Source organism: Ischnura elegans, chromosome 2 (assembly GCF_921293095.1).
Source record: "Ischnura elegans chromosome 2, ioIscEleg1.1, whole genome shotgun sequence".
NCBI lineage: Eukaryota > Metazoa > Arthropoda > Insecta > Odonata > Coenagrionidae > Ischnura > Ischnura elegans.
The window spans coordinates 109,920,438-109,946,860 of record NC_060247.1 but is presented as its reverse complement, the minus strand read 5'-3'; the positions used below and the strand labels follow the sequence as shown (position 1 = coordinate 109,946,860).

Below are 26,423 nucleotides of genomic sequence, written 5' to 3'. Positions count from 1 at the left end.
AGCCACTCAAAGAGGCCTTTTTTACACTTCATCTAAGGTTTGAGCATTAATATCTCAAGTTCTTAGAAATTAAATGTGTAGCTAACCACGCGAGAACAGGAAAGACAATGGCAACAACATTAATACCTAAGAAATGAGAGAAGTCAGCACATCTCTTCACGTATCCGAAGAAGCTGTGAGAAGTTTTTTTCTACGTAGGTATATATAGTGTTAAGTAGTGAAAAACTGTCAGCTCGAAAATTTCCCACATCGTTTGTGAAGTAAATAGAAAAAAAATCATTCTTCTCTATAGATTAGATATTGTGAAAACTTTGATGTTATTACTGGACTTTGCTTCCTTGGCGAGTTGCTAATATCGACAGACTTAAGGATTTCAGTATTTTCAAAGCGAGGGCATGCATTCTTGGTGAGTCGTTAGCCAGACGCATTGAGATCATGACCTCAGAGGATGCGAGATATTGGATACACTTTCATTGAGGATCATTCCTAGCGAAAGCCTTGCAGCGGGAAGTACTTATAACGAGTTACAGCAAACCAGTCCAAATAGCGATTTATTTACTTAAAACATCAAGATATATTTTTTAAAAGGACCATAAGAAGTCATCCAGGAGGACGATGTCGAATAGACATTTCATCATTTTCGGTGAGATTACACCGACTTCTTCACATAATTTTAGATTTTTCTATGAATTAGGTCTCCTCAAGTGCCAATTTATTTGAAAAATCGTATTGATATATTAAAAAACTAATAAATATGTTCAATCATATGACAACAATGATTTATCAGTATGAAAAATTCTAATATTTGCCTTCGTTAAAGTTTATCTTTACATAATGCATGACCCAAAAAATAATAATTGCCGAAGCTGCTGTTTTATTAAAGGAATATGACATAACAAAGAGCTCCGCTTCACAGGATTTTTATGCCTCAGGCTAGAGACTCCGGATAAATTTGACAGCGTTACATGGCTTGATCAATTGAGAGCAGGCATTTTTCACTCAAAGAGCATCATTTTTAAAATGCACTTCATTAGTAGGTCCTACAGTAGCGATAGCATAAGAAAGGTATTTTTCCGGAAGGTTCGTTACAGGAATATTTCCATTCCACCTCTAACAATTTGTTAGGATGAAAGCCTATGCCTACTCAAAACTCTCACGTCGCGCTAATATACTTCTCGAGCAGATTAATTACTAATTTCTTAACATCTTCTGCCTCATTCTTGATGAGGTAATTGGCTACGTAGTCTAAGGATTCAGGTGAAATTATGGATATTTTCAGTTGATATAATGGTTAGATAGTGTGTGGGTACATGAATTACGGAAAGAATTATTACACCCGCACTCATCAAAGCGCACATGACATGGAATTTGCTCCATATTTAATCAGATTTTGACTTTATTTTCCTTTTAAAATTACATTTGGCTAGAGAAGCTTTAAAACCTGGAATGTATTTACTAATAAATTCTGGTTTGCTTTTATTCGTTAATTCTAAGTTACGTACATTACAGAATCATGGTGAGACAAGACACAGTACTATTCCACAAACTTTTATTTTAACAGTCTACTATTTTCAACGCTTACACCGTCATTATCAAGACTAACAAGAGTTATCAAGACGAACCAATGTTAGTCTTGATAATGACGGTGTAAACGTTGAAACTAGTAGACTGTTAAAATAAAAGTTTGTGGAATAGTACTGTGTTTGGTCTCACCATGATAATTTCATCGTTCCACCAAGTAACGCCGAAATCAGTTGATTTTATTTTAATAGAAATTCCATATCTTCTCATGTCATAAATTCATTCTTTGTTTCTTAAATTCTCCTCTATTTTTATATTCTGAACTGATTAGCATCCGTTTCTAATTATTATCCGAGAAATTTTAGTCATCTTTTGCTAATCTGAATGCCTTCGTTCAGGGGGGGATCCAGGATTTTTTTCTGGGGAGCCACAAGATTCTGACAGATCTACTCATATTCGAGATTAAAAATAACACACACCAATTACTGTAGAAACGTTCCCTTTAATTTGATGTGACAGTTCTTCTTCGTGGCGTCGCAGCGTAGTGTGGGCCTTGGCCTTCTGCACTACTGCTCCTCATTCTTTTCCATTGGCAGTTTTTTCCCGCAAACATTTCACTCCCTTCTTGTTCAGGTCACACGGTACTTGGTCCATACATCTGATCGTGGGTCCTCCCTGTCTTCTTCCTTAAATAGCCTCCCTTTGACCATCCGTTTTGTTATCTCATCTCCTGACATTCTCTTAACATGTTCCATCCATCATTTTCTCTGTGCCTTGATGAACATTACTCCGTTCTTTCCTAGTAGTTTCCTATTTCCTCATTATATCATACCCTCCAATCCCCTGGTCGTATACTGGGCCATACATCTACATCTACATAATACCCTGCGAGCCACCTCTAGGGTGTTTGGCAAGGGGTGATCAATCACCAGCATGCAGCATGCAATTGGACTCCCAGATGCACACCACACCGTCCAGAAAACGTCCTGTATACTAACAAATTATACTACTATATGCTGTTAGAAATAATAATTGAATTAAGAAACATGCATTAAGTTTTAAATAGATAAGTAGGCTACACTACAAGTCATGAAATCTATTTACAAGGTATATCGCTGCCCTTACAACCTCTTAGTGATCGTGGAAAAAAAGACATTCTGAATCTGTTTGCTCTACAATATATCTCTCTTATTTGATTGATATGATCTGATCTTCAGTAGTATGTTGGCGTCCTTAAGACATGGTTAACTTCGTTAGAAAAGACACTGCTCTTGAATTTATCTAAAAGGGTTAGTCTATTTTTCAATCTACGGTCCGACAGAGATTCCCATCCAAGTTTATCTAAGAGGTCAGTTACACTAACAAGATCATCGTAACGACCTTTCACATACCTGGCAGCTCTTATTTGCACACGTTCAAACTCTGTTATTAAGCCTTTTTCATGAGGTTCCCAAACACTGGTAGCGTATTCCAAATGTGGCCTAACGAGGGAAAAGTAGATAATTTCTCTCACTTTGTCGTCGCACTTTCCTAATATTCTTTTAACAAAACCCATTTTACGATTAGCTTGACCGGTTATTTCTCGAATATGTTTATTCCACGATAGATCATAATTGAGTCTTACTCCTAGATATTTCACGGATTCAACAGTCTCTAATTAGGTACCCCGAATTAAATAGCTACATTGTAGGGAGTTATTCTTCTTCCAGAAATTCATTATGACGCATTTTTTTTCAAATTGTCAAGCATAGCACCACGCTTGGATATCAGCAAGGTCATTCGTTAGTTCATCTATATCTTTGCTGGAACGGATTTCTTTGTAAACTACAGCGTCGTCAGCAAATAATCGTAACTTTCTGTGCACTACTTCGCAAACGTCGTTTAAATAAAGAAGGAATAGGAGTGGGCCTATGACACTACCATGAGGAACGCCAGAAGTGACTATAACCTCATTGGAGACTGCACCGTCTAATACTACTCTTTGGACGCGGTCGATCAAAAATTCTCTTATCCAGGAAATGACATCTTCGTCTAGGTCATAAGACTTCAGTTATATTATTAACTTTCCGTGGGGTACTTTATCAAATACCTTCTTGAAATCAAGAAAAATCGCGTCTACCGGAATGTTGTCTTCTCCGGAGCCTAAAATATCGAGGGCGAAAAGCGCTATTTGGGTTTCGAACGATCTGCTTTTCCTGAATTCATGTTGAGTTCCCATTGATAAGTTTTGTGCGTCTAGGTGTTTCATTACGGAGCTGACTACGATGTGTTCAAGGACCTTGCATGAGATGGACATTAAAGATATCAGCCTGTAATTAGGTGGCTGTTCCTTGTCTCTACTTTTGAATATTGGCGTTACATTAGCGATTTTCCAGCCATTAGGTATTTCGGGCCATATATTCAACGAAGGATATGTCTTTCGACGGTTATGAGTCTTTCTTCATCCGACGCTGTCATTGCCCAGGTCTTTATCAATATGCCGCCACTGGCCATACTAATGTCATAACGTTATGTTATTTTCTTTTTCAGATATCTACTCATTAATATGCTCCAAAATAAATTTAAATATGGCAGTTGTTAATTTTAATTAAATGGCTGAGGCTCCGTAATACACTAAATAAGTCGAACGTAATGATAACCGTATCAAAAATCTTGGCTATTTTTTAAACGTCAGGTGGCTAACGTGCCCCTGTATCCCACCATAAATCCGTCGATGTCTCCGTAAATTTTGCTTACATGGTACTTCTTTTCACCCAAATTATTCTTCGCCACATCTTCTGCACAAAGCTCCTATATCAAATGTGCAAACGCATTTCCAGTTTGAAATTTTATGTAATCTATTGGTACAAATGTATGCGTAAATGGTAGTTTAATCTAAGCATGAATCACAAATCAAGTGATGCATACTGAATTGGGAGATCTTGAAACAAATGAGATTTGGTCAGGAATGCATTACACATTGATATACAAATCTATTCAAATGCCATGTTTTTTACTGTCTATTAATAGTGAGGGCTCCAGGGGGTATACACAAGTATTCTGCAGGATATGCACATAACAGGAGGGGAGATGCAAGGCTTCTTCGCTGATTCCTTTCTATCAATTTTGCAGGAATTCTTACAGCATTATTAGCTGTAGCTTCCACTGATGAATCAACAGCTTCCGAGGATGAATTGCCGACTCATGCTGATCAGGACCCTGTGTTTGAGGAATGCAGAAAAATTGCTATGGTAATAGTCCGAACTTGAAATATCCATAGCTTACATACCGTCAACTGCTTTGAAGTACTTGAAATTATGCATGAACACAGTTGGCATTGAGGCAGCTGACACTTGACATGAAAACTTAATTGCGGCCTGTTAAGAAGCTGAGGAGCTCCGATATTTCCTTGATCAATCAATAATCCATTTTTCGTAAATTGTTCTTCTTTGCCGCGCATGAAGTCCTTATGACATCTTTAAGTAAAAATGAAATCTATGGGTAACAACAGTAGCTCTTCGATATGATTCTTATTCTCTGAATTATCAGCATTCTTGACATTCATTCTTGAAAAACTGTTGCCTACTGCAAAAGACTTAATAGCACTTATTTCATCACAAAACTCTTTGCCCGATAGAGGGATGATGATACCTCTGTGGAACGCTGCCAACTCTTTGTGTGGGGGAATGTTTTGAGAGGTTATGAATCAAGTGATCAGTACATATTGGCTTTCCGTAAATATCCGTGCTTCCCATTTTTAATTGATATTTTCCGGCTCTGAACTATGATAGGGTCCGTTGGATGGGGGCGGATAATGACTTTCGCAAACTAGAGTGATGATATTCAAAAACATTTAACAAGTATTCCAGGTTATATATGTGTGATTTTCCTTCCAGAACCATGTGGAAACCGTCAATTCGTGTGTTGAAAATTTGTTTTCTGATGAGAGCTTGAACGAGACGAGACGATTGCGCAGCGACACGACATGCCTCAAATGTTCGCACATGTGCAGGTGAGTAGTCTCTCTAGAATCACGCGAAATAAATCTATTTGGGGCACAATATGATACACTTCCATATCCTAAGGCCTTCCACTTCTTTTCTTACAAATAAGGCACTCGAAAACGGCCTAAAATCTTGAATGCAATGTTTTATATTTTACATATACTTTTTTATATCTTACATAAACATATGATTTTGATTAAGTATTACCATTGATGTAGAAAAGAGGTGATTGAAACACGTGTTTTCTCTCATTTTTTCCACAGGAAACAGGAAGAGATTAAGGACTGCTTGATGCAAAGTGAAAAGTACCTTGTGCCTCTTTCAAACAGGTCAAAAATAATGGTTCCTATAGTTCGGCAGTTTATGGAAGAAGGACTCACTTCACTGTGTGAAATAGAACCTTCCCTGAGTCATGGTAACGTATTTATGCGTAAACATGGCCCATCAGCCAATCATTCCCTAAATTATAACCCTTTCCTGGTTTTCGAATAGGTTTACCTAGGCAATTTTGAGAACTAATATTCTTGTGACATTTCAGTTATTGAACACAAGAACGACAGCGTCTGCTTAAGGCAAAATAAAAAATGCGCGTCCTTTATGCGCATTGTGAATGACGCTGAATACGTTGCCCTATGTGATTCATCCAATCCAAATTACAATTATACAGATGCCAGTGTCTTATGCCGGTAAGTTTCACACACATCTTTCGGGGTATTTTCCAGGATAACAAAACTATATTTTCTTACAATGGAACAAATAGTTTCTTTTTAATTCAAGTGCAACTTCATACAGTCATATTTGTTTCAACTGATTGTCTTGCTGATGTTACAATACTGGGGAAAGAATTTTTTAAATCACGCCTGAGGTGATATTTTAAAAATACTACCTACATTTCCATTTCATAATTCGAGTGTCTTCTTCTTGGGGCCTCCCAATTCTGTGCCAATGAAGTTATTTCATTCATTATGCCAATGACATAAGAACTCTTTTTCAAAAGCGTTCTTCATTAGCATCATTATCATTTTCTTCATTATAATGCTAGCTTATTGTTGGTAATTAAATGCATAGATTTATGAGAGAAGAATATAGTTTCTTGCTATGTAAAGTTATATTTAGTATCAAAGCCATTTCATCTATTTTCAATGCTTGGGGGAATAAAAAATCATTTGTGATACTCGAAGGCAGTATTATCTTGAATTTATTCTTTATGTTTATGGGCATAGCTTTTATATGTAAGGGGAGTTCAATAATTAATGCAAAATATTTTTTTTCTGAAACAGGGGTTGTTTTACACAGCATTCAAATACACCATGATATTCCCCAATCTTGGAGCTACATAGCACTATTTTTCAAGATAATATCCATTCAATGCTGCGGCCTGACGCCATCTTAAAGGGAAGGCTTGCATGCCTACATCGTACCATAGCAATGGTCAAACTTTAAGTATACCGGGACTAGCCACAGTGCTAACTTTTACAGGACTCACCCGCAATCCAAAAATTGTGCGAAAAATCCACAGAGAAAAAAAATCATTCGCCATGACCAGGTTTGGGGCCTCGGGAGCTTAATTGGCTAGAGCACTCGACCAGAAATCGCGGGATCCGGGTTCGTATCCCGGCCGAAGCGAATGATTTTTTTTTCTCTGCATTGGTCAATGTCGGAAACAACGTCGGACTGCTTCAATAACTACTTCATCATCCCCAGAAGCGATGACGAATCACGCATAGCCCAACGACTCACAGTGCTTTCGTCCACTTCTAGATCACTGTAGACTTTCTACAAGCGCCTATGATTATATGAGACACCTTGGTTTTCCGCAGTGATGTAATGGTGCAGGAACGCGCCGGAACGCTTTTCCTGAACTGGTCAACAAAAGATATCATCATCACCTGGTGTTCTGCCCATCGGCAGGTGATCCCTCCTGCCGACGCCGCGCCGTCTCCTTCCCCTCCTGTTGCCGGCCATCTCTTTGAACACTCTATCCTTTCCCATCTTTAAATTATCAATCAAGTTAAGCCTCTCCTTCCCCTTCTACTTATCCCATCCACCGTTCCCTCCAAGGCTACCTTAATATCCCATTACCTCTCATCACAAGTCCCATCCATTTACTCTTCCATTAATTTATTTTAGCCATCTATGTCCTTTCCTCATCTACCCTGTTCAACACTCGATCCGTCCACCGTATTCCCTCCTTCTTCCAGCAAACTCTCATCTCGAAAACCCCTATCCTGTCCCAGTCTCTCCTCCCTATCGTACAGTCTCAGATCCATACGTAAACACACTCCACACACGACACTTGACCAATCTCATCCTCAATTTAAGTCTTATCTCGTGTTACACAAATAACGTTTATTTTCATTCCATATTTTTCCATTCCTTCCTCCAACCCTGTCATCAATATCTATAGTGACTCTGTGTCATCGGCTCAAACCACCATATCATCAGCAAATCTGATGCATCTCATTTTTACTCCACCAATACTTATTCTATTTCTATCATCTAATGTCTCAATTATCATTTCTTCAACATACATATTGAGCAGAGTTGGTGACAGACAAAATCCTTGCCTAACCCCTCTACATAGCTCCACCCATTCAGCCATATTTTCATTCACATCCACTGCTGTCTATGGTCCCAAATACAATTCACTTATTAGTCTTTTTTCCTTCCAGTCTACTTTCTTTATCTTTATAATTTCCATCACTTTCTTCCAATTTACCCTGTCAAAAACCTCTTCTAAGTCTAAAAAACACACACTTATTCCTTCTCTTCTTTCCATTTATCTCTCTCCAACCATCCTCAGTAGTCCTATGGGGTCTCTCGTTCCTCTTTCTTGCCTGAAACCAAACTGCTCCTCACCAAAATTTTCTTCCAGTATACTTTTTAACCTTACATTTAACACTATTAACAGAATTTAAGCATAAGTGCATTCGAACTGATCGTTCTATAAACAGTAATTTTTTCCAATCTTTTTTGAAATTGGTATCTTCACAATCTTTAAGAAGTCTTCCGATCATTTCCCAGTATTATATATTTTGGTGCACAAATGCACTATTACATTCACTATCTTTTTTGTTAAACATTTGAAAAACTCTAATGGAAGCTCATCCACTCCAGTTGCCATCTAATATTTATTTTCCTTTATTGCATTCTGCACCTCACTCGTCTGTATTGACGATCCTTTAGTCCCATCCTCTCATTCCCATTCATTTTCCACATCCAATGCTTTAGATTTTCAACAGTTGCTTATATCTCCCCTGCATATTTTATCCATCTTGCTCCTACTTCCCTTTGTTCATATATTGTTTTAACTTCCTTATCTTCAAGCTTTCTAGTTCTTGCTCTTCCTCTCTTTGCAAAATCCTTCACCTTCCTCAACATGAAATCATGTTGGCCTATTCTCCCTAATTCCTCCAAAACTTCACATTCGATCCATAAAAAATTCTCCTTCGTCTTCTGTGTTTCCATTCTCAGCTCATTGTTTGATTTACTGTACATTGCCCAAGTACATTCTTCTGTCTTATTCTTATGTGTCCTCCTCTCTTTCCTCTGTTTCTAACATTCCTTCTAGCAAAAACAACAATATAGAGAAATAACGCTTTTATCAATTATGTTTACCCACAATACCTAATATATATTTATTCCAAATCAAAACAAAATATTTTGATATAACATGTAAATCATAATTTGTAATTTATAGAAAAACCTACAGAGTAATACTTCAGTTCTAAAAAAATGTTGAAGAAAGCACGTTCCAGCACTACTACATTTGCCATGACAACACTTGTTTTCTGCCGAAAGAAACTTAACCACTGCCGTTGTTTGGACACACCTCGTTTACAGACGTCAGTTTAACCGCTCCGTATACCGCGGTAACCTATCGGAAGTCAATGCATCGGTAAGAGACGAAGCGGGAATATTTGTAAATGTTCTGCAAGATATATCAAGTTATTTTTAACCAAAACTGGCCATGAAAAAAATGTGTTACGTTAACCTTGAACTCCCCAATCATATTATGAATTATGAGCGCCTAAATAAATAGACAGGATTTTGAAAACGGTTATCATCATTTGAGCTTTATTTTTTGCATTACTGAGCCTCAACCATTTAATTTGATATCAACAACTTTCATATCAAAATAAAAAGAATATTTCCTTAAGAAATTGCCGTAGTTTGTTTTTAATGTATCTAGAAGACATATCAGACCCATGTTCTAAAATTACCCCTCCAAGAAAAAAATCCTGGATCCGCCCCTGAGCAGCATAATTATTTTTTGCTTTGTTTATTACAATAGCCATTGTGAATGGGTAATTTCACTAATATACTTCCTCATTATAACCTTAGGGCCTTTAATGGATTCCTGGAATGTATTGAGAACAGCGCCGGAGACTGCTCCCAGGATGGAAAGAGTGCTGTAGCAAGTATAAAATCACAATTGAGAAACATGCCGTCCTGCTCCGAGTTTCTATCAAGCTCGGAAACATAGATCACCACCGTCAATTTTCAACAGCATTACATTATTAACATCATTCTTCAATAATTACTAATAAGCCTTCGAAAATGCTATCTTCTATCGAAACTTAAAACTTTGTAAATCATAAATAAAATATTTTATTGTGAATGGGAGTAATTTCATTTACACAGAAATATTATTGTTACATTATTGAATTAAATTTTAATGCAATAATAAAAATTGCATACCTATTCAAATAACCATATTACACAAATAAAATGGATTTAACCAATTAATTGGGAGAATATTTGCGAATTCAACCGCAATGTGCCGTTATATTATTGCATCTCAAGTACAGCTTTTTAGATTTAGTGAGAGTTTCTCCTCAGTCAAATACTCATTCAAAAATTAACATTACCATATTTTAATAATTTATCGACTTTCCTAGTTCATATTTTATCGGGATATTAGTAAGGGATGTACACCAAGACATCAGGAATTCGTGAAGTTTGGCTGAGTCAAATTAGTAAGGTAGGCATCACAATCCGTTGCAACCATTACTCATAGCTCACGATATAAATTGAGTTGTAATTTAAAAATTAGATGTGTAGCAAGTAATGATTTGGGATGAATAGATGGCCCCGATTTCAATTACCAATAAAGGAGTCACGAATTTTACTAAAAAGGATCCTCAAGTCTGCCTCTTAATGCGTTTTCACCTATCACGCAATTAAATGGGTTTACAAAAGTCGAACTCGTGTCCCTAACGAGCAAATTAATCCGAGTTTCACGGAGAAATGAGATATAATTAGGGGTTTTGGCCCAAATTTATGCACATAATAATGACATCTATCAAGTTTATTACTTTTCAATGCTATCCCTCGAAATTACAAACATCATAATGCAAAATATGGGAAAAAACTAAATCGCATCGCACTCGTCACCACGCCGCGGATATTTTTGAAAACTGATTTAAATGCGGCCAAAATGGCAACATTAATCAGCCTAATGTACTCTGCATTAGACGCTCGATTACATTTGCTCTTTCCTCTGGAGGAATTATCTCCATACCTAAAAAGTGGAGAGCCACCAAACGAGCCGAAGGGAACCACCGACTGTAAAAATAATCGAAGCATCATAATTGGCATGTGCAAATGTCATCTTCACGCCAATTTTCACAAGATAAAAAACTTTCTTAAATCAACTTCGAAACAACGTGCTTGTTCCCCACCAGTACCTAATGTCTCTATCGCCACATTTTATAATTATCGATTACTGCAAAACGTATTAATGCTTTCCACCCTCTTTGAAAAAGCGTTCCTTATAATTTTTCAAGTAAAAATTCCTCAATCGCTTTGTTGCTGCTGAATTAAAACTTTACCATATACCGAGCAACCGATATCGAAAAGCATTGTGGCGGGCGTGGAAGAGCTTAAGACGTGCTCAAGCACTCAGATAGGCTGTCGAAATTTTTCGTTAGTGCTATCGTGAAAATATCGCTAAGAATGCATAGAGAAAACCAATTGTCGTAAGCTAATATTATCGATAAGCTAACGACGTAGCAACGTCGATAAGATTTTTTATCGAGTTAAAGAAATCCCCTGTGTCATCCTATTTCATATCTCTTTCTTTGATCACATAACTGCAGTGGTGACTTTGTTACTTCATTGAAAGCTCAGGCTACTGCTTGCGTGTAAGTTGCTATATTGAAAATATTTCCTCCTTAGCGAATGAACATGAATGAACTCCAAGAGTATGTACGGATCAAATTCAGATAAGATCAATAATTGTAGTGCAATTCAGACAAGGTAGGTGGTTATGTTGTACTCACATATTGCCACACAATTAAATCGATGTAGTCTTTTGCTGTAAAGATAGTTTTTGGTATATCAAATGCCCTAACACATGCTGTTTCATCATTACTTGCGTGGTTTCGAGCATTCATACTTCGCTAGATAGCGAGTAAGCGAATGTGCTTCCTGCTATCTGTAAACATCCCAACTAAGATGTTTTCTGTGTGAACAAAATGTCCAATCTTTGGCAAGCATTTGTTAAAAACATTTTTGCAATCTATGTTAACATTTTGTGCACTTACATTCTACCATAAAATTAAATCGATGTAGTGTTTTACTAAAAAGTAAATTTTCAGTACATGAAATGCCCTCTCAGAAGCTCTTTCACTATTGTTTTCGGGTATTCATCATTCGCCAGATAGTGAGCAGGTGAATGTATTTCCTGCTGCCCGTTAACATCCCAACTAAGCTTTTTCTGGGTTATCAAAATATCCAATATCTTGTAAGATTTGTTAATAACATTTTTTTGCTCATCTTTCATGTAACTTGTGAACTGAATACTTTTCCACGAGTTTTTGACTCCTCTTTGCAGTTTTGGGTTCCATTTTATTGAGTACCAACTTCTCGCATACACATTTACAAGATTTTTAGCCCATTCCTCCAAAACCATTCAAGGTAAATTTGAAGCAATTTAGAGTCGTTAAATGCGGTTAGCAGTAGGAACCCATCTAGCATGATTTAGCGTTCCTGGATTTCTGTCTCCAAATCAAGGAGGCCACTTAACAGTTGAAAGCACTCAACAAATATCAAAGTTGATGCGAAAGAGTTTCATCATTTCTCATCATTACAGCTACATTTCTTGAGCGTGAAAAACATTTGAAGAAAGGAAGAATATTTTATTTCGCGACATAATTTATGATCATACAGAGGTTTTACGCCTTGAAGACCTACAGAGCTTATAATCACTCGTTCAAGATCAGGAAATTTTATTTATTTTTAGTAAAAATTTCTTCATTTTATCCAAACAGCATAAGCTGATAAAAATAATTATATCGCTATAATTTATGAGTCAAACATGCAATCTCGTGTGTGATGTCAATACTACTAATGGTCGCAAAACGCACGATATTCATCAAGAAAAGCAATGGACGGAACAGCTGGCCAGGAATGGGACGATGAGGAAAGATTGACGGGAGAGGCTGTCTTTAACATGGTTCCATAGATAACATTGGCCTAGATAATTGTAATTACGAACGGTAGTCGTTGACAGGGGGTCGGCTAGCAGAGAGTTGAGTTGACAGGGGGTTAGGCTACCAGGGGTTGGGTTTGAAGAAGGTGGGGGAGGATATGGACACGGCGCAGGGTTATTTATTTGTTGGAATGAGTCGATTCCACCTTTTTACGATTCCGAATCCAATAGCGATTCTTTGAAATCGATTTCCGATTATCGACTCCGATTCCATCGATTTTTATTAATACCAACACCTGGAAAATTGAGTTGAACGTGGAGTTGCTGTAATTCTTTTTTGAGTATTGAATGGAATATAAATACAAAGACAGCAAAGTGGCAAAAAATCTATATTTATTATAAATAGAAAATTAATATTACAATAACGTGCCCTCAGTTTTAGTAAAAAAATCAACTTTTTACCTATTTCGGTGATAAATTGTTCACTTACTAACGTACAGCACACAATGACTGCGGGGTGTGGCGGTCTTTATGCCACAAGCTTATCGTGAATTTTCAAAACATTTATGTTCTTGGAATCGACGGAATCGCAAATCATCATTTGAAATCGGCCTATCATCATCATTGGATGCCATCTATTCCGCATGGATACTACTTTTTTCATTATTAGTTCGAGCTCAAACTCAAAAGGTCACAACTTAGATAATAACGGGGCGACTTTTCCTCAAAGAGAATCAGTTTTATGAGTTAATGAGACGCGCAGGAAGTGCAATTGAGTCAGTTTGTAGAACACCGGAGTACGTCGCATAAATTTTCTTCTACCAATTATTCCATCACCCTTTCTTCTACATTGGATTGAGATTTGTCGACCGAAATGGCGTCTTCGATTCATCTGATCTTTATTGGTGAGTACTTACTTTTAAAATAATACCACGAACCGTAAATACAGATATCGAACGATAGAAGTTGAATACACTTGACGGATTTGCCTTAACGAAACTTGGAGCGATGAAAAATATCATAAGTGTTTTTCTGCTCTGTTTTATCGAAACTATCCAAGGAATATAACACCGAGAGGAAGTCTTATGCTCACCACGCACATATGACTTCACACAGCTTCCTGGTCCCTTTAGGAGAGGATTTAAACAAACTTTCTTGGTACTTAACGTTATAAGGTCTTTTATACACAATAAATGTAGCACTATAATAAAGTTTTTGTATTTAAAATTATTCATGCTCACCTATTCCGAAAATTGGTTACACGCATCTTTCAACTCAAATCTCCCATTAGAAAATCTTTTAATATCAACGTTAAGCTTCAGTTTTGAGTCTGCCGTCATCGGCTGAATTTATCGAGGCGTTATTGTGTTTCCTTACCTTTCCCTTGTCCTTCAAATAGTGAATTCATAAGATCATCATATCAGATGACGTCAACGATCCAGCACTCCCATCTAGGTTTCAAAATATTTCTCATCCCGCCTACTATCTTTGAGACTTAAATATTACTACACAGGGTACGTGGACGACTAAGGCGTAACATATCTGTATCGAATAGCAATATATATAAATAATTACGAAATATAAAGAGTAAGAGTTTTATAAAGAATTATACCCAGTGATATTTTAACTCTCAATTTTCTCAGCATATTTAAACGCTACTTATTTCAACCATTAACTTTCCACAGTAGTTCGCCGTAGCTATTTGTAAACAATTAAACACTAATTACTTATCTTCTAAGTCCTCGCAATAGTTCACCCTATCTATTTCTCAATGAACTGTTATCGACCATTGAAGAATAATAAACTAACTACCAGCACTCAAGCCTCTTCACTTTTGATAGAACAATAATGAATGTTATTCGCAAAGCAGAATTTATCCCCATTCGACGAATAAATATACGAATATTATATTTTCAAATGACTAGCTAAAGTGGACAAAACTTTGCTTTTTAATGCTCTGTTCGCCAAGTTTTCTGACTTAAGGAGGTGTAAAAATGATCGACTCTACCTATTTTGGTGATGATCACTATCTTATAATTGACATATTCACAAATGTACCAATATTGTACGTTCCACAAATGTTTTAATGGCCTGGCCTACCTATCTACACTATACGCCGTCTCCTTCGACACAGGTTTCAACACTTCATACAGTGTCATTCTACTTTGAGAATTATAAAGCGCACAGTGTCGCCTATTAGTGTACCAGTGATGATGTTTCGTGATGCAAAGAGTTTCAAATTTTAGCGATCTATCTAAAACAAAGAGAAATCGAGCAAGAGATATGCATCCCCAAGCTTTTCATAAATTTCATTTTTAACTTGTTCACATCTAATTGACTAAATTGACAATTCTTGCATTTACATCACCACAGGCACTATTTTAGTGATTCCAACTCTTATTATTGCAACCACAACTGAAGAACCGGACTTCGTGGATGCCGCATTCCAGCAATTAATAGAATGCGGCATAAGGTATAATGTAAGTTATTTTACAGCCATAATCATTTTTATATGTAAAGAGGACGAGGTTTTTGGCTGAGGGAGCGTTCAAGTATTACGTGAGTAAATTTTTGAACCCATCCCTCACTCTTATAAGCAAAAAATTAAGATTTGAGAAACCCCTCCACCACTCCCAATTGCTTGATATTTTCCGAATAATTATACATATTTAATATTTTGAACAACATACCATATTTTAAACTACTTTGGAAGATTCTTTTATCATTCTCACATGATACCATATAATTATTGGCATTAAATATTATGTATAGGTATATCACATAAATGAAAGATTTTGTTGAATCAATCACAATTAAACTACAATAAATTCCTTCTCTCTCCTAATTTTTTTCACAACTTTGTTCTACATAAAAATGATATTGAGAGCTTTGTCGTCCTCATTCAAATTTTTTTAAATGACTTTTACACTTGTATTGTAAGTGGGTATATAAAGCATTTATTTACTTAAACCCCCCACTGTGATGCATTGCATGAGTAATAAACAAGAACATAATGAAAACTTGTCTAAAATTTTATATCCATATTCAAAGTTAATACAGGGTTACTAAGAATAAATGTGTATTAAAAAAGACTATCACTGCTGAAAATAATGCAAATATGTTTTATCATAGGAAGAGGAAGAACTTTTTTATCAATGCACTTCAAAAGAATTCACAGAGGAAATGATCAATGCGACGATGGCACTTCATAACGAAACTAATTACATGAAATCCAAGCACATATGCAGGTAAGTAACATTGCATGATCAATTCAGCATTCATCTACTCATTACTAACGCCGTCATTTCCACTCACTGGGGTCAATGTATATTTAAGGTATTCTTTGAATCTGGTATACATTTTTGATGAATTGATGAATGAAACGTCCTTTTTATTTTTTGCTGTCCCTACGAAACCTGTTTCTTCTCCCTCACCTGTCTCCGAGTCGTCACTCACCCTATTTCAACTAAGGAACTCCTCACCACGAGATTAACTGTATTCATTTTAATGAAATAAATCTTTTAGTAAATCGTCCTCGGTGACAACTAATCAGGAGTGTGATTTATCTCTAATGGGTGGTCATTGCGGTCTTCATCCGGTCGACCCGCGGTGAATCATTGCATAATGGCGCCCAACGCGTGGCTTGTTTTATCAAGTTTGAGTCTCAGCGCCACCTAGCACCCATTCCCCTCCCTCTGCTTTCTCTTCCATTTTCCGATAACATTCCCATTAACTTTGCCCAGTTGGTATACCTTTGTGCGCCCTTTGTGCGATGTGAAGGCCGATTTGGGGTCTTCCAGTTCCAATACTGCCTTTTCTCGCAACTTCTCCGTTCACAGTTAAATTGCCAACGAATAACCTTTCCTTTTAACCGTGCATTGCCGACAAATCATCTTTCCTGATACGTTCTTTCATATTTCCCCATTGAAACGCCAACGTAACCATGAAATCCAAGTTCTAAGTTTCCCCCTCTCTGGGTACCAAACCTCCCAAGCAACGCCGGGAGGCCGGTTAGTGTGAAATAAATGCTCTACTTAGTAATCTTTAGAGTACCCGGCTCAGCTACGAGGAAGTTTATTCGAACAAATGGAAAGAACAAACTATGTATTCACCCACCAATGTCAACATCAGTTACCAAGAAACATATACGTCCTTACGAATCATCAGAACGTTGTGATTGAGAGAGGAATAAGGTAGGTGGAAGGAGTGGCAGGGTAAATCTCAAGGAGATGATATGGCGTTTTGATGCCTCGTTCACATTACGATTGTCCAAGCGAACGTCCTAACGATAGTTGGCCGAACTATCCGTGTGTATTACACACGGATAGTTCGGCCAACTGTGTATGCATGTCCTGACAATGGTTCACGTAGTTCCGAACATTGCCACTTCACGATGGTTGGGCGCTGGGAAATCGGGAACGGAGCGACAAGAGAAAGACGAAAACTTCGTGAAGCTGTCTTCACTCTATATTTTTTTCATGGATTTGTCCTAGGAAGGAAGAATTTGGGCGGAAGAAAAATTTATTCGATAAATTCACGTTGAAAACGGTAATATCTTGACCCTGCATACCTCAACAGCTTTGCTAACCGCAAAATTTCTCGTTCGCTTTAGATGTCAGCAGTAGAGGGCAGCAAAGGTTTTAACCATCGTCGTGTGAATGCACGATTGCTCCGACGGTTGCTGGAACTATCGTAATCTAAACGAGGCATGAGCGGGTGGTGAGAGTTGTAGAGGGCGGGGTGTGGAAGACCGTTGGCTGGGAGTTTCGGAGAGTTGTCGGTGACTATTGTTATGACGGGGGTGTCCGTAAGAGAAGGGGGAGGGGGAAGTTTTATGGGTTGCTGGTTTTTCCGTGAGAGTCAGAAAGGATTTTAGGAAGGGGAAATGTTTTCAAATAGATTGTCATTAAGTCGAGGACGTTTCTTGATGAGTTTTATAACCTCCAACTCTTCTTTCTTGTTCCTTCTTCTACCTTTTTCTACCTACTACCTTTCTATTTTAACTCGTTCTTAGTAAAGACATTCCCTCGGAGGAAGGCTAAAATTGAAGCTGGTAATTGGATGAAAGCACAGTTTTGTGGGTGACTTTGGTCAGGGGGCATCTATCAAATGCATGTCACGTGAAGGGGGGGAGGCAAGCCGATTCTCACCCTATATCAGATGAGAGAGAGTCGTGGCAAGTATCCCGTAATTTCTTCCGCAAGAAAGATTGCTAAAGTGGGATTTCAGTAATCTGAAATACATGTATTAATAAAACTTAAATAAAAATAATTTTAAAATTTGTTTTTTTTTAATAATCCAATGCAATAAAGCATACTAATATTTCCTATTTACTTTGAAAATCCATATTTTGAACAATTTCACGTGATATTAAACGGTCGGGGTCAATCCAAATCTCACGATATGTATCTAATGAGGGAGGAAAGTTTCCAAAAATTGCCAAAATCACCTAAAGTACTGGATACGTGTCGTTTTAACGCATAAGACAGAAAAATGAATTTTCTATCTTATTCCAGGAAACAGGAAGAGATCTTCCAATGCATTGGAAAAACTGTCAACGAATTTAAGTCAGTCTCCAATAAGTCTGGGACCATGGCCCCTTTCTTGGGTGGATTGGTGGAGGAGAGTATCCGTGCATTGTGTGATAACGACGCCGAATTACTGAGCTGTATGTACATGCATGTTCCTCGAATTGTGATTCATAACATAAAGTAAAGAAACAATTCATCAGATACCACTTATCTAGCATTTTTATCTATGGGTGCGATGTTTAAATGCTGACAGCAGCAAATATGTCAAGAGTGAAAGCATTTGAAATGTACAGCTACCTAAGAATGATGAAAGTAAGATGAAACGACTGAGCAAGTAATGAGATTGGGATAAAATAGAGGCCTTCTTACCTCTCGGGTAACCTCCATGGGCTAAAACGTTCATATTTATTAATGTCGTACGATCTATTGTTTTGGGATAGCAAAATGGCCAATGTAAGAAACTTGGTTTTCATAATATTTTCTACGGTCTGAATAGTACTACAAAGGTTTAACCTCGTTCCTAACTCCTGGGATTTATTCCGTATTTCTGGATTCGAGCTCAAATTTGGATAGATTTACATATTATGCCACGTATGGGCACCCTTCCTAAGTTCAATGAGCAAGCGCGTGATTTATAGACTACTTTAGTGGACTCATTTCTATGAAAGCGGTTCACTTATATCATATCATCGTGGTTGCCTCGAGCTTCACTTCACCATTTGAAAGATTCATTTTATTATGCAGCAGGTCTCCAAATTTACTAATTTTCACTTGTAAATACGGAATAACGTCCCATATTTCTGTTCCTTAAGTCTTATACATGTGTCTAAATCTTGACTCACTCTAATACATAGGAAGGAACGATCATAAATTAAAAATTAAGTTCAAAAAACAGAAAAAAGGTATTTTGAAAAAATTCTTCCTAATCGTAATACCTGAGGATTTAAAAAAAATGTTCATAAAAGTGAAGATACCAAAATCTTTAGGGATAATAGTTCATAGGTTCTTGGTTGATTACATTTTGGTTTATGATGCAGAGTTTGAAATTGGGTTATTTGGGTAAATCTTCATTTGCTGGCTGTATGATATTAGATTCAATGTATTTGTGGCGACACCGACTGATGTTATCATGTAATTGCTGTAAAGGAACGTTTATTACCACTTCATTTTACAAACTGATTTCGAAGTCGAGATGGCTTGGTTGAATATTGGCGGCGAAATCTCTCAAACGCCGCACCGGAAATTCCTCGAACATTCAAAAACTTTTCTGGAAAAGAAAAATAGGAAACTTTCCGGCCGGGATTTGAACGCGGGCCGTCCGATTGAAAGTTGAACACCTATCCATGTTATGGCGCCACACATTGTATATTTATTTTTGATGTATTGTCGGCTTCGTTGCTTTGTTATGATATGAGTTATATTTGTCATTAATGTATTTAAATCTAATTCTGCACCAGGAAATAACCTACTTGCAGTGGTACGTAATAGCTAAATAAATACCTATTCGTTTCTAGTGTTCATGAACGAAGGTCAGAACACCTGCTTCTCCAACGTGACGAGTGAATGTCGATCCCGATTGGATAGAGCGGATCACATACCCCTGATAGCCATCTGCGACTTCCCGATCCCAGAGATGGATGTCTTGGACCAAAACTACTTTTGCCAGTGAGTTAACGTGCAATCAGTGCATATTGGCCTCCTTTTAGTGAGGGACCGTTCAAGTGTAGCCCAAACACATTTTTGATCCCTCCTCCTCCCTCGCAAGCAAAATATGATATTTCTGAATCTCTCCTTTCCCTTACTCATTTGAGTACGATTTTATTATTATTTTTGGTTTAATCCGTCAAAAAAGGTAAGTATTTCATATAAAAAATTCCGGTATCATTGGAAAATGAAAATTCACAAGTGGGTCCAAAATTATGTACACACAGTAAGTGAAATTGGTTTTGATGGAATCTTATCGTTTCAGGAAGTACCTCGATTTCATGGAGTGCTCAGAAGAAAAGTTTGACAAGTGTTCAGAGGAGATGAAAAAAGCTATGACCAGGATCATATCGAAATGGAAACAAGAAACCTCTTGTTCCAAGTATCTCGAAAATATTCCCAAAAACTAGTATTTCAATGGACACGATGAATTGAGTGTCTAATGTGATTAATTGTAAAGCATACAATATAATTTTTACGAATTTATTCTTTATCAAGCGTTCTATATTTGCTTTAAAAATTGTCAACTTAATTTTTTATGACACAAAGCTGTAGTTTTTTGACACATTTAATTTAAATAAATAAGGTTAAACTGAATTTCAAATTCTTCACATTTATTGGTCTTACATAATTTCTGGAGCATCTGAGTCAATTTTCGCCAAAATGTATTTTTTAGCCAGCGTATTTCATATGTTTGAGCGGGAAATACGAAACAAATCGACAGTTTACGAGCTTGAATTACTTTTCTTATTGGGTTTTTATATTATGGGTTTTCCAAAAATGAAAAATTATGCAATAGGGTAGTTTCCTTCATCAAAGAAAACGAAAGGCATTGATTGCGATTCGTTACCCACCATTACTGTATTCATAATATACAAATTATTTCGTTTTAGAAATACCGGTTTAGACGAATGGCAATGGTCCATTTTTATCCTCATTTGAAAAGGGCCAGATTGGCTCCGATGCGATGCCACTCCACGTGACGTCACAGGGACCTAGTTTCTATACGAGTAGATAGGAGTTATACATCGTCTGAGGTTACCAATGCATGCATGAGGCACAGAGCTGAGGGAAACATGTCTTAATAATCACTTATTAAAACTGGCTAAGGTCGGAAAGTTTTCTTCATTTGATAAGGTATTAATAATCCTTATTTAAGCCAAGCGCTACCAGCCAGCAGGGTACTCAGCTACCCGCTAGCATCCTGCGTCGTATCAGCGCTCAACTCGCCTCAAGGTCACCTCACAGGGCGGCAGCTTGAACCAGAAATACGTCACACGGACAGATTTCCCGGCATTCATACTTACGCGTCGCGTTTTCGCGCGCTTGAAAATTTTCACATTTCATTTAATCGTTTTCATTTAATAGATATCGTCATTTAAAAATCTAAAAGCGTGAAATACGTACTCCAGGAGTAATAATCTTTCGATTTAGGCAATAAAAAATAATAGGAAAACACCCTATTGTGTAGGTAACTCAGACCGGAAATAAAAATGCCTTACAACTTCTTTCGATGGAAGATAAAGGAAAGAGAAATTGGAAGGGAACTAACCGTATACATCCGAGTTGTTTTAACTCCATAAGTTAACTATAGACTCTTACTTAGTTTTACATGTTAATCAATTTATTTATATGTATAATTCGATCGATTGAAATTGAAATCTTCCTATGGAGGTCTAAAAGTGCGTACAAACAGTGAATTAAATGGGTGTTGATTGAAACTTATCATTTCAGGAGTTACCTCGATTTCATGGAATAATCAGAGGCAAATTGAATTCCTATTGAATTCAAAAACTTCAGCGTTAATTGTGAGACGGATCTTCCAACTTCGACGGAACGGCCAACTTACGACAGAAATTAAAAGGTCGTTCTGGACGTGGATTTATTATCTAGCATTAGCTGCACAATTTATGTGGCATTAAGCATTGCGAATAACCCGGAAAGATTTCCCTTTAATGATGCTGTCATAAAAATACTGAGGGAGGTGGGGATGTTGTTCAAATTTCCCTCCCACTGGTACAATAGAAAATAACAAAACTCAAATTTCCAAACTGCGGCGAAAGTGGCGCCGGTACATTTGTTGCAATACTTTTGAATCCGACTATACCTACATTGCATATGGCAATGCACTACCTCAAAACGACGATTTTCGTCCTTGTGGTTTATTTTAAGTAAGAGGATAAATGTAAATATTTTCCTACATGAAAAGTTTAGAAAAAATTTATACACATATTGCATACGAAATTTTAATACTCGTTTTTTTTCTACACCTCGGATATTGAAATCAACATTTCACCCATTTTCAAAATCAAATAATGGATAAAATTTTATTTTAAAAAGCCATTTGCAATGCGAATATGTCGCTATCTCTATAAAAAATACATTGAAATATACCAATTAAATATTTTTCCCATGACGAGATGAAGGAAATGACCGTTTCGCCGTTCTAATTGTTTATCGTGTGTACTTTTTCACTCTTACTACCATAGAAGCTAAAATTTTACGTTTCACCAATGTATAATGATTAATTGATGTAAGCGTATAAACAATGAGTAAAATAACATACGATACGACCCTTTGGAGCTTCAGTATGATTTTACACAAATGCTTAACTTTCAGAGTTCTACCTTTTATTCGCCCATAATAGATGCTTTGTTAATATTTTAATATATCCTTAGTGTCACTGAGATTAGGGTTTCTAATATTTGTCTCAATTTTTTATTGCTACGCAGACACCAGAAGAGCTCTTCTGTGCCCTCGATCTTAAGTTTGAGCATGAATATACCATGTTCTAAGAAATTAAATGTGCAGAGAACCGTGCGAGAACAGAAAGGACTACGGCGATATATCACCGAAAAGTGAACCACGTCAGTATATTTCTTCGCAGTGGCGTAGCTAAAAATATGCTTAGGGAGGGATGAGATGGTCTGGGTGACTTGGGTCCGGGAAAATTTTTGAAAAATGGCATGCCTGGAAATACATTTTACATAATTTAGGCAGAAAAAAAATTAGCATTAATCCTTTAAGGTCCTTAAGGATTGCAACCATTAAATTGCATAAAAATTACGTTTTTATGCTAATATTGATTCGTAGATTCCAAAAACATTCAAATAAGAGTGATAGTTCTAATATTTTCTGAGATATAATCTGGGACAAATATGTTCTTATGGACGGTAAGGGTAAAATTCATTCAGAATAAGAAAATCATATGTGCTAATTATGGTTTGTTTTATTACTATCTACTGGGCCCATGAATACTTCCTAAGGGTGTATTTTAAATATTATATAAAATCTTAAAATTCAATGAATATGCTAACGTATGGCATGTCCATAAATTAATAAAAATAATAATTAAAGAAATATAACAGAAAAATTTTAAATTTTTTCAGAGCATCCATCAACGTCGGTAATATTAAAATTTACGGTACATTGTTCCAATTACAATTATTAAGAAACATACTTTATCCATAAACAATTAATAATAAACAATTATCTCAAAAATTCAAAATACAACATAAAGAACTTTTCGTGTAACTGAAATCCTACGAACGGTGATAACAGTGTGTACTCTTGGGAAACACAGATAAACCTGGTATGTTCCACACATATTAGTTGTTCAGTTTTCAATTTCATATTTTGCACATTCAACGCGTCTCTTTCATCCAGGCATTTTCAGTAACTTCTTTTCAGGCTATAGTGCTAGCATGCTATTCCTAATACTACGGACAGGATCAGCTAAAACATCTCTCTTCATATTGAAATAGTTTCCGATAAGGAACCTTGCTAAGATTTACTTGTATTGAAGAAGCGATAAGCCTTATGCTAAGAATTCACGTATTCATATAGCTTTGTACATAGATAGCACTATTTACAGCAATACCCAACATACCAAAAAAATTTGCAATTAGTAGCTATCTTTGCCTTATCAAATTTATATGAGATTTTTTTGGACTATTAGATTGACCCTACCCGTAAATTTTTTATAGCTATTATTATCTCTAGACAATGAATTTGGATCTTTTCTGCATTTTTTTTGTTTCCTCCTGAAAACAGGGTTCCACTGAAATCAGAGGCAGAACTTGGAAAGCTTGATCATAATCGAACAGACTTCTGGGAAGCTTTCTTTTATTATTTTCAAATCGCAAAGCGTTCCTGACGATTACAAAATACCTTCCAGTGATTATATTTTCAATTGTTGGCAATAATAGGCAATTGCTTGAAAGAATTAGAAGAACAATAGTTCCTAAAAATGAAAATCAAATGTGTTGATAACTCCTCACAAAATACTACTCGCAAAAATGCGTTCTATCATCGGCATTCTTCATAGTTGGCTGACCATTGAAACGAAGCAGCTGACAAGCGTGTTAGCACCAACACTCATTCTACCGCTTCTCATGAACTACATTTGAAATAAAGGGAATTCACTCATCTCGCTGCTCAAAGTACCAAACCACAGTTAAAAAAAGAGAATCTCTCAACCAGCAGAGGCAATTGCGTCGCATGGAGGTCTGCGCAGGAGTGAGTCAAAATACAACAAGGGGATGAATAAGAGTCGAGGACCCTGACCACCTCACACAAGTGGAAGGAGAGTTTTTATCACGGAAGGAAGGGATGGTCGGCGCCGTTAAAGCGATATGTTGTGCCTTTTCTTCATACCAAACCTATTTCGTTGTTTGAACATACGCATCTTTGCCGAAATACAGCACATCAAAGGTGAGTAAGAAGCATGTCATTCATAGCCTGCCTTCTATATGGAGACCATAGCCACAACCTTAAGGGTCTCTACCCCCCTAAACTCAGAAAATTTATTCAGGGATGTTTTTAGAAAAGCCTGCAGTTTGATGAACTGGTCACTCTTATCGTTCAACAATGTGAACATACACGAAAAAAATACAAAAAAATCTTTCCAAGCTACTGCCGAAGAGATTAGCATGTTTTTGGGGATAAATTTAGTGATGATTTATCATGTGGTTCCGAGTTTTAGGGACTGTTGATCCTGACATGCAAGTACTGTATATTGCCTATAATTGATAGTATAATATTTCTAAGGAGTTTTGAGATCATCAGGATCGCTATGCGTTTTGAAAATAATAAAGAAATACTTGTAGGGCTGTAGTGTTACGGAAGGATTGTACCACGGATAATAGTTGGGGTCAGCGGCGTCCAGGCAGTTTAGCTTATGTAAATTTTCCCCAGGGGCAGTGTCTAGTAAATCTATCTATACCAAGAGATAACACACGGCATACAAAACTTAAAGGAATTTTCCCTTATGCCAGGGAGCATGATGCCGAGAGCAGATTATAATACTTCATGCAAGCGTATGCCGATATACTGGAAACAATACCTCTTAGTTGGGACACAGCATGCAATATATTACTTCCAACCTTCCGTTTCCAGAACAGTCTTAAAGCAAAAATTGAAGCCCATCTCCATGAGGAGTAGGTATTGCTTTCAACCTCAGTTACCGTTTATGCGGTGCTAATATCGGTTGCCATTCAATTACGAGTCAATTTACGGGAAAGAATACCAATTATCGCTCCCTTATGGTCCACAGGGACATATTTGTCCCATAGCATAAAAACACTAATTTTGTCAAAATTGAAGCTTAACAGCGAAGATTTTTGTACAAAATCCATCGGCTAGATACAAATAAGGGACATCGAGTCTTGTTATAATTGACCTTCTCGTTGATTTGTTATAAAATATCAAATTCTCGCTTCGTAAACAGCATTTTAAGTGAAAGTTCTTAGCAATGTGTAATCAGCAATATCAAAAGGATAACGAAAAATAATTAAAAACAGGAAGCCAATAAGCCTATTCTTCAATAGAACCAATTCTTACAGTCATAGAACCTCTCATTCAATTTTGAGAAATTTACAAAAATTTTGGACATATATGTCCCTTGGAGTTAAGCAGTTGCAATTATTAAATGTCAAAACTAGACAATAGCTTTTAATATTTTTTATTTCTCTGTGGCTTTGGGGGAAGGATCTATCCCCTAACCGCCCATAGTTACGCCACTGATTCTTCGTGTATTCAAAGAATTTACGTGAACTTATTTTGACATTGCTATATACAGATATAAAGTAGACCAGTGGAGAATTTTCAGCTCCAAAATTTCCCACGTGGTTTACGAAGTAGGTAACTAGAAAAAAGAGCTTTTCAGCCAGATAGTACATATTGTAAAATCTTCTATGCTATCACTCGACTTTGCCTCCTCGGCGAGTTGCTTATATGGACCGACTTTAG

General features: G+C 36.8%; 2 protein-coding genes across 2 annotated transcripts; both read left to right on the top strand.

The window, feature by feature from the left end:
- Positions 1-407: 407 nt before the first annotated feature.
- Positions 408-10,125, top strand: LOC124154366. Its single transcript, XM_046528049.1, has 6 exons — positions 408-643; positions 4,633-4,751; positions 5,397-5,512; positions 5,768-5,919; positions 6,043-6,190; positions 9,849-10,125. Exons 1-6 carry the CDS (start codon positions 616-618, stop codon positions 9,988-9,990), a joined length of 705 nt encoding a protein of 234 aa, XP_046384005.1. The 5' UTR covers positions 408-615; the 3' UTR covers positions 9,991-10,125.
- Positions 10,126-13,631: 3,506 nt separating this feature from the next.
- LOC124154370 lies at positions 13,632-20,771 on the top strand. The gene is made up of 6 exons (XM_046528053.1): positions 13,632-13,844; positions 15,313-15,419; positions 16,072-16,187; positions 18,456-18,607; positions 19,985-20,135; positions 20,440-20,771. Exons 1-6 carry the CDS (start codon positions 13,814-13,816, stop codon positions 20,582-20,584), a joined length of 702 nt encoding a protein of 233 aa, XP_046384009.1. The 5' UTR covers positions 13,632-13,813; the 3' UTR covers positions 20,585-20,771.
- Positions 20,772-26,423: the final 5,652 nt, after the last annotated feature.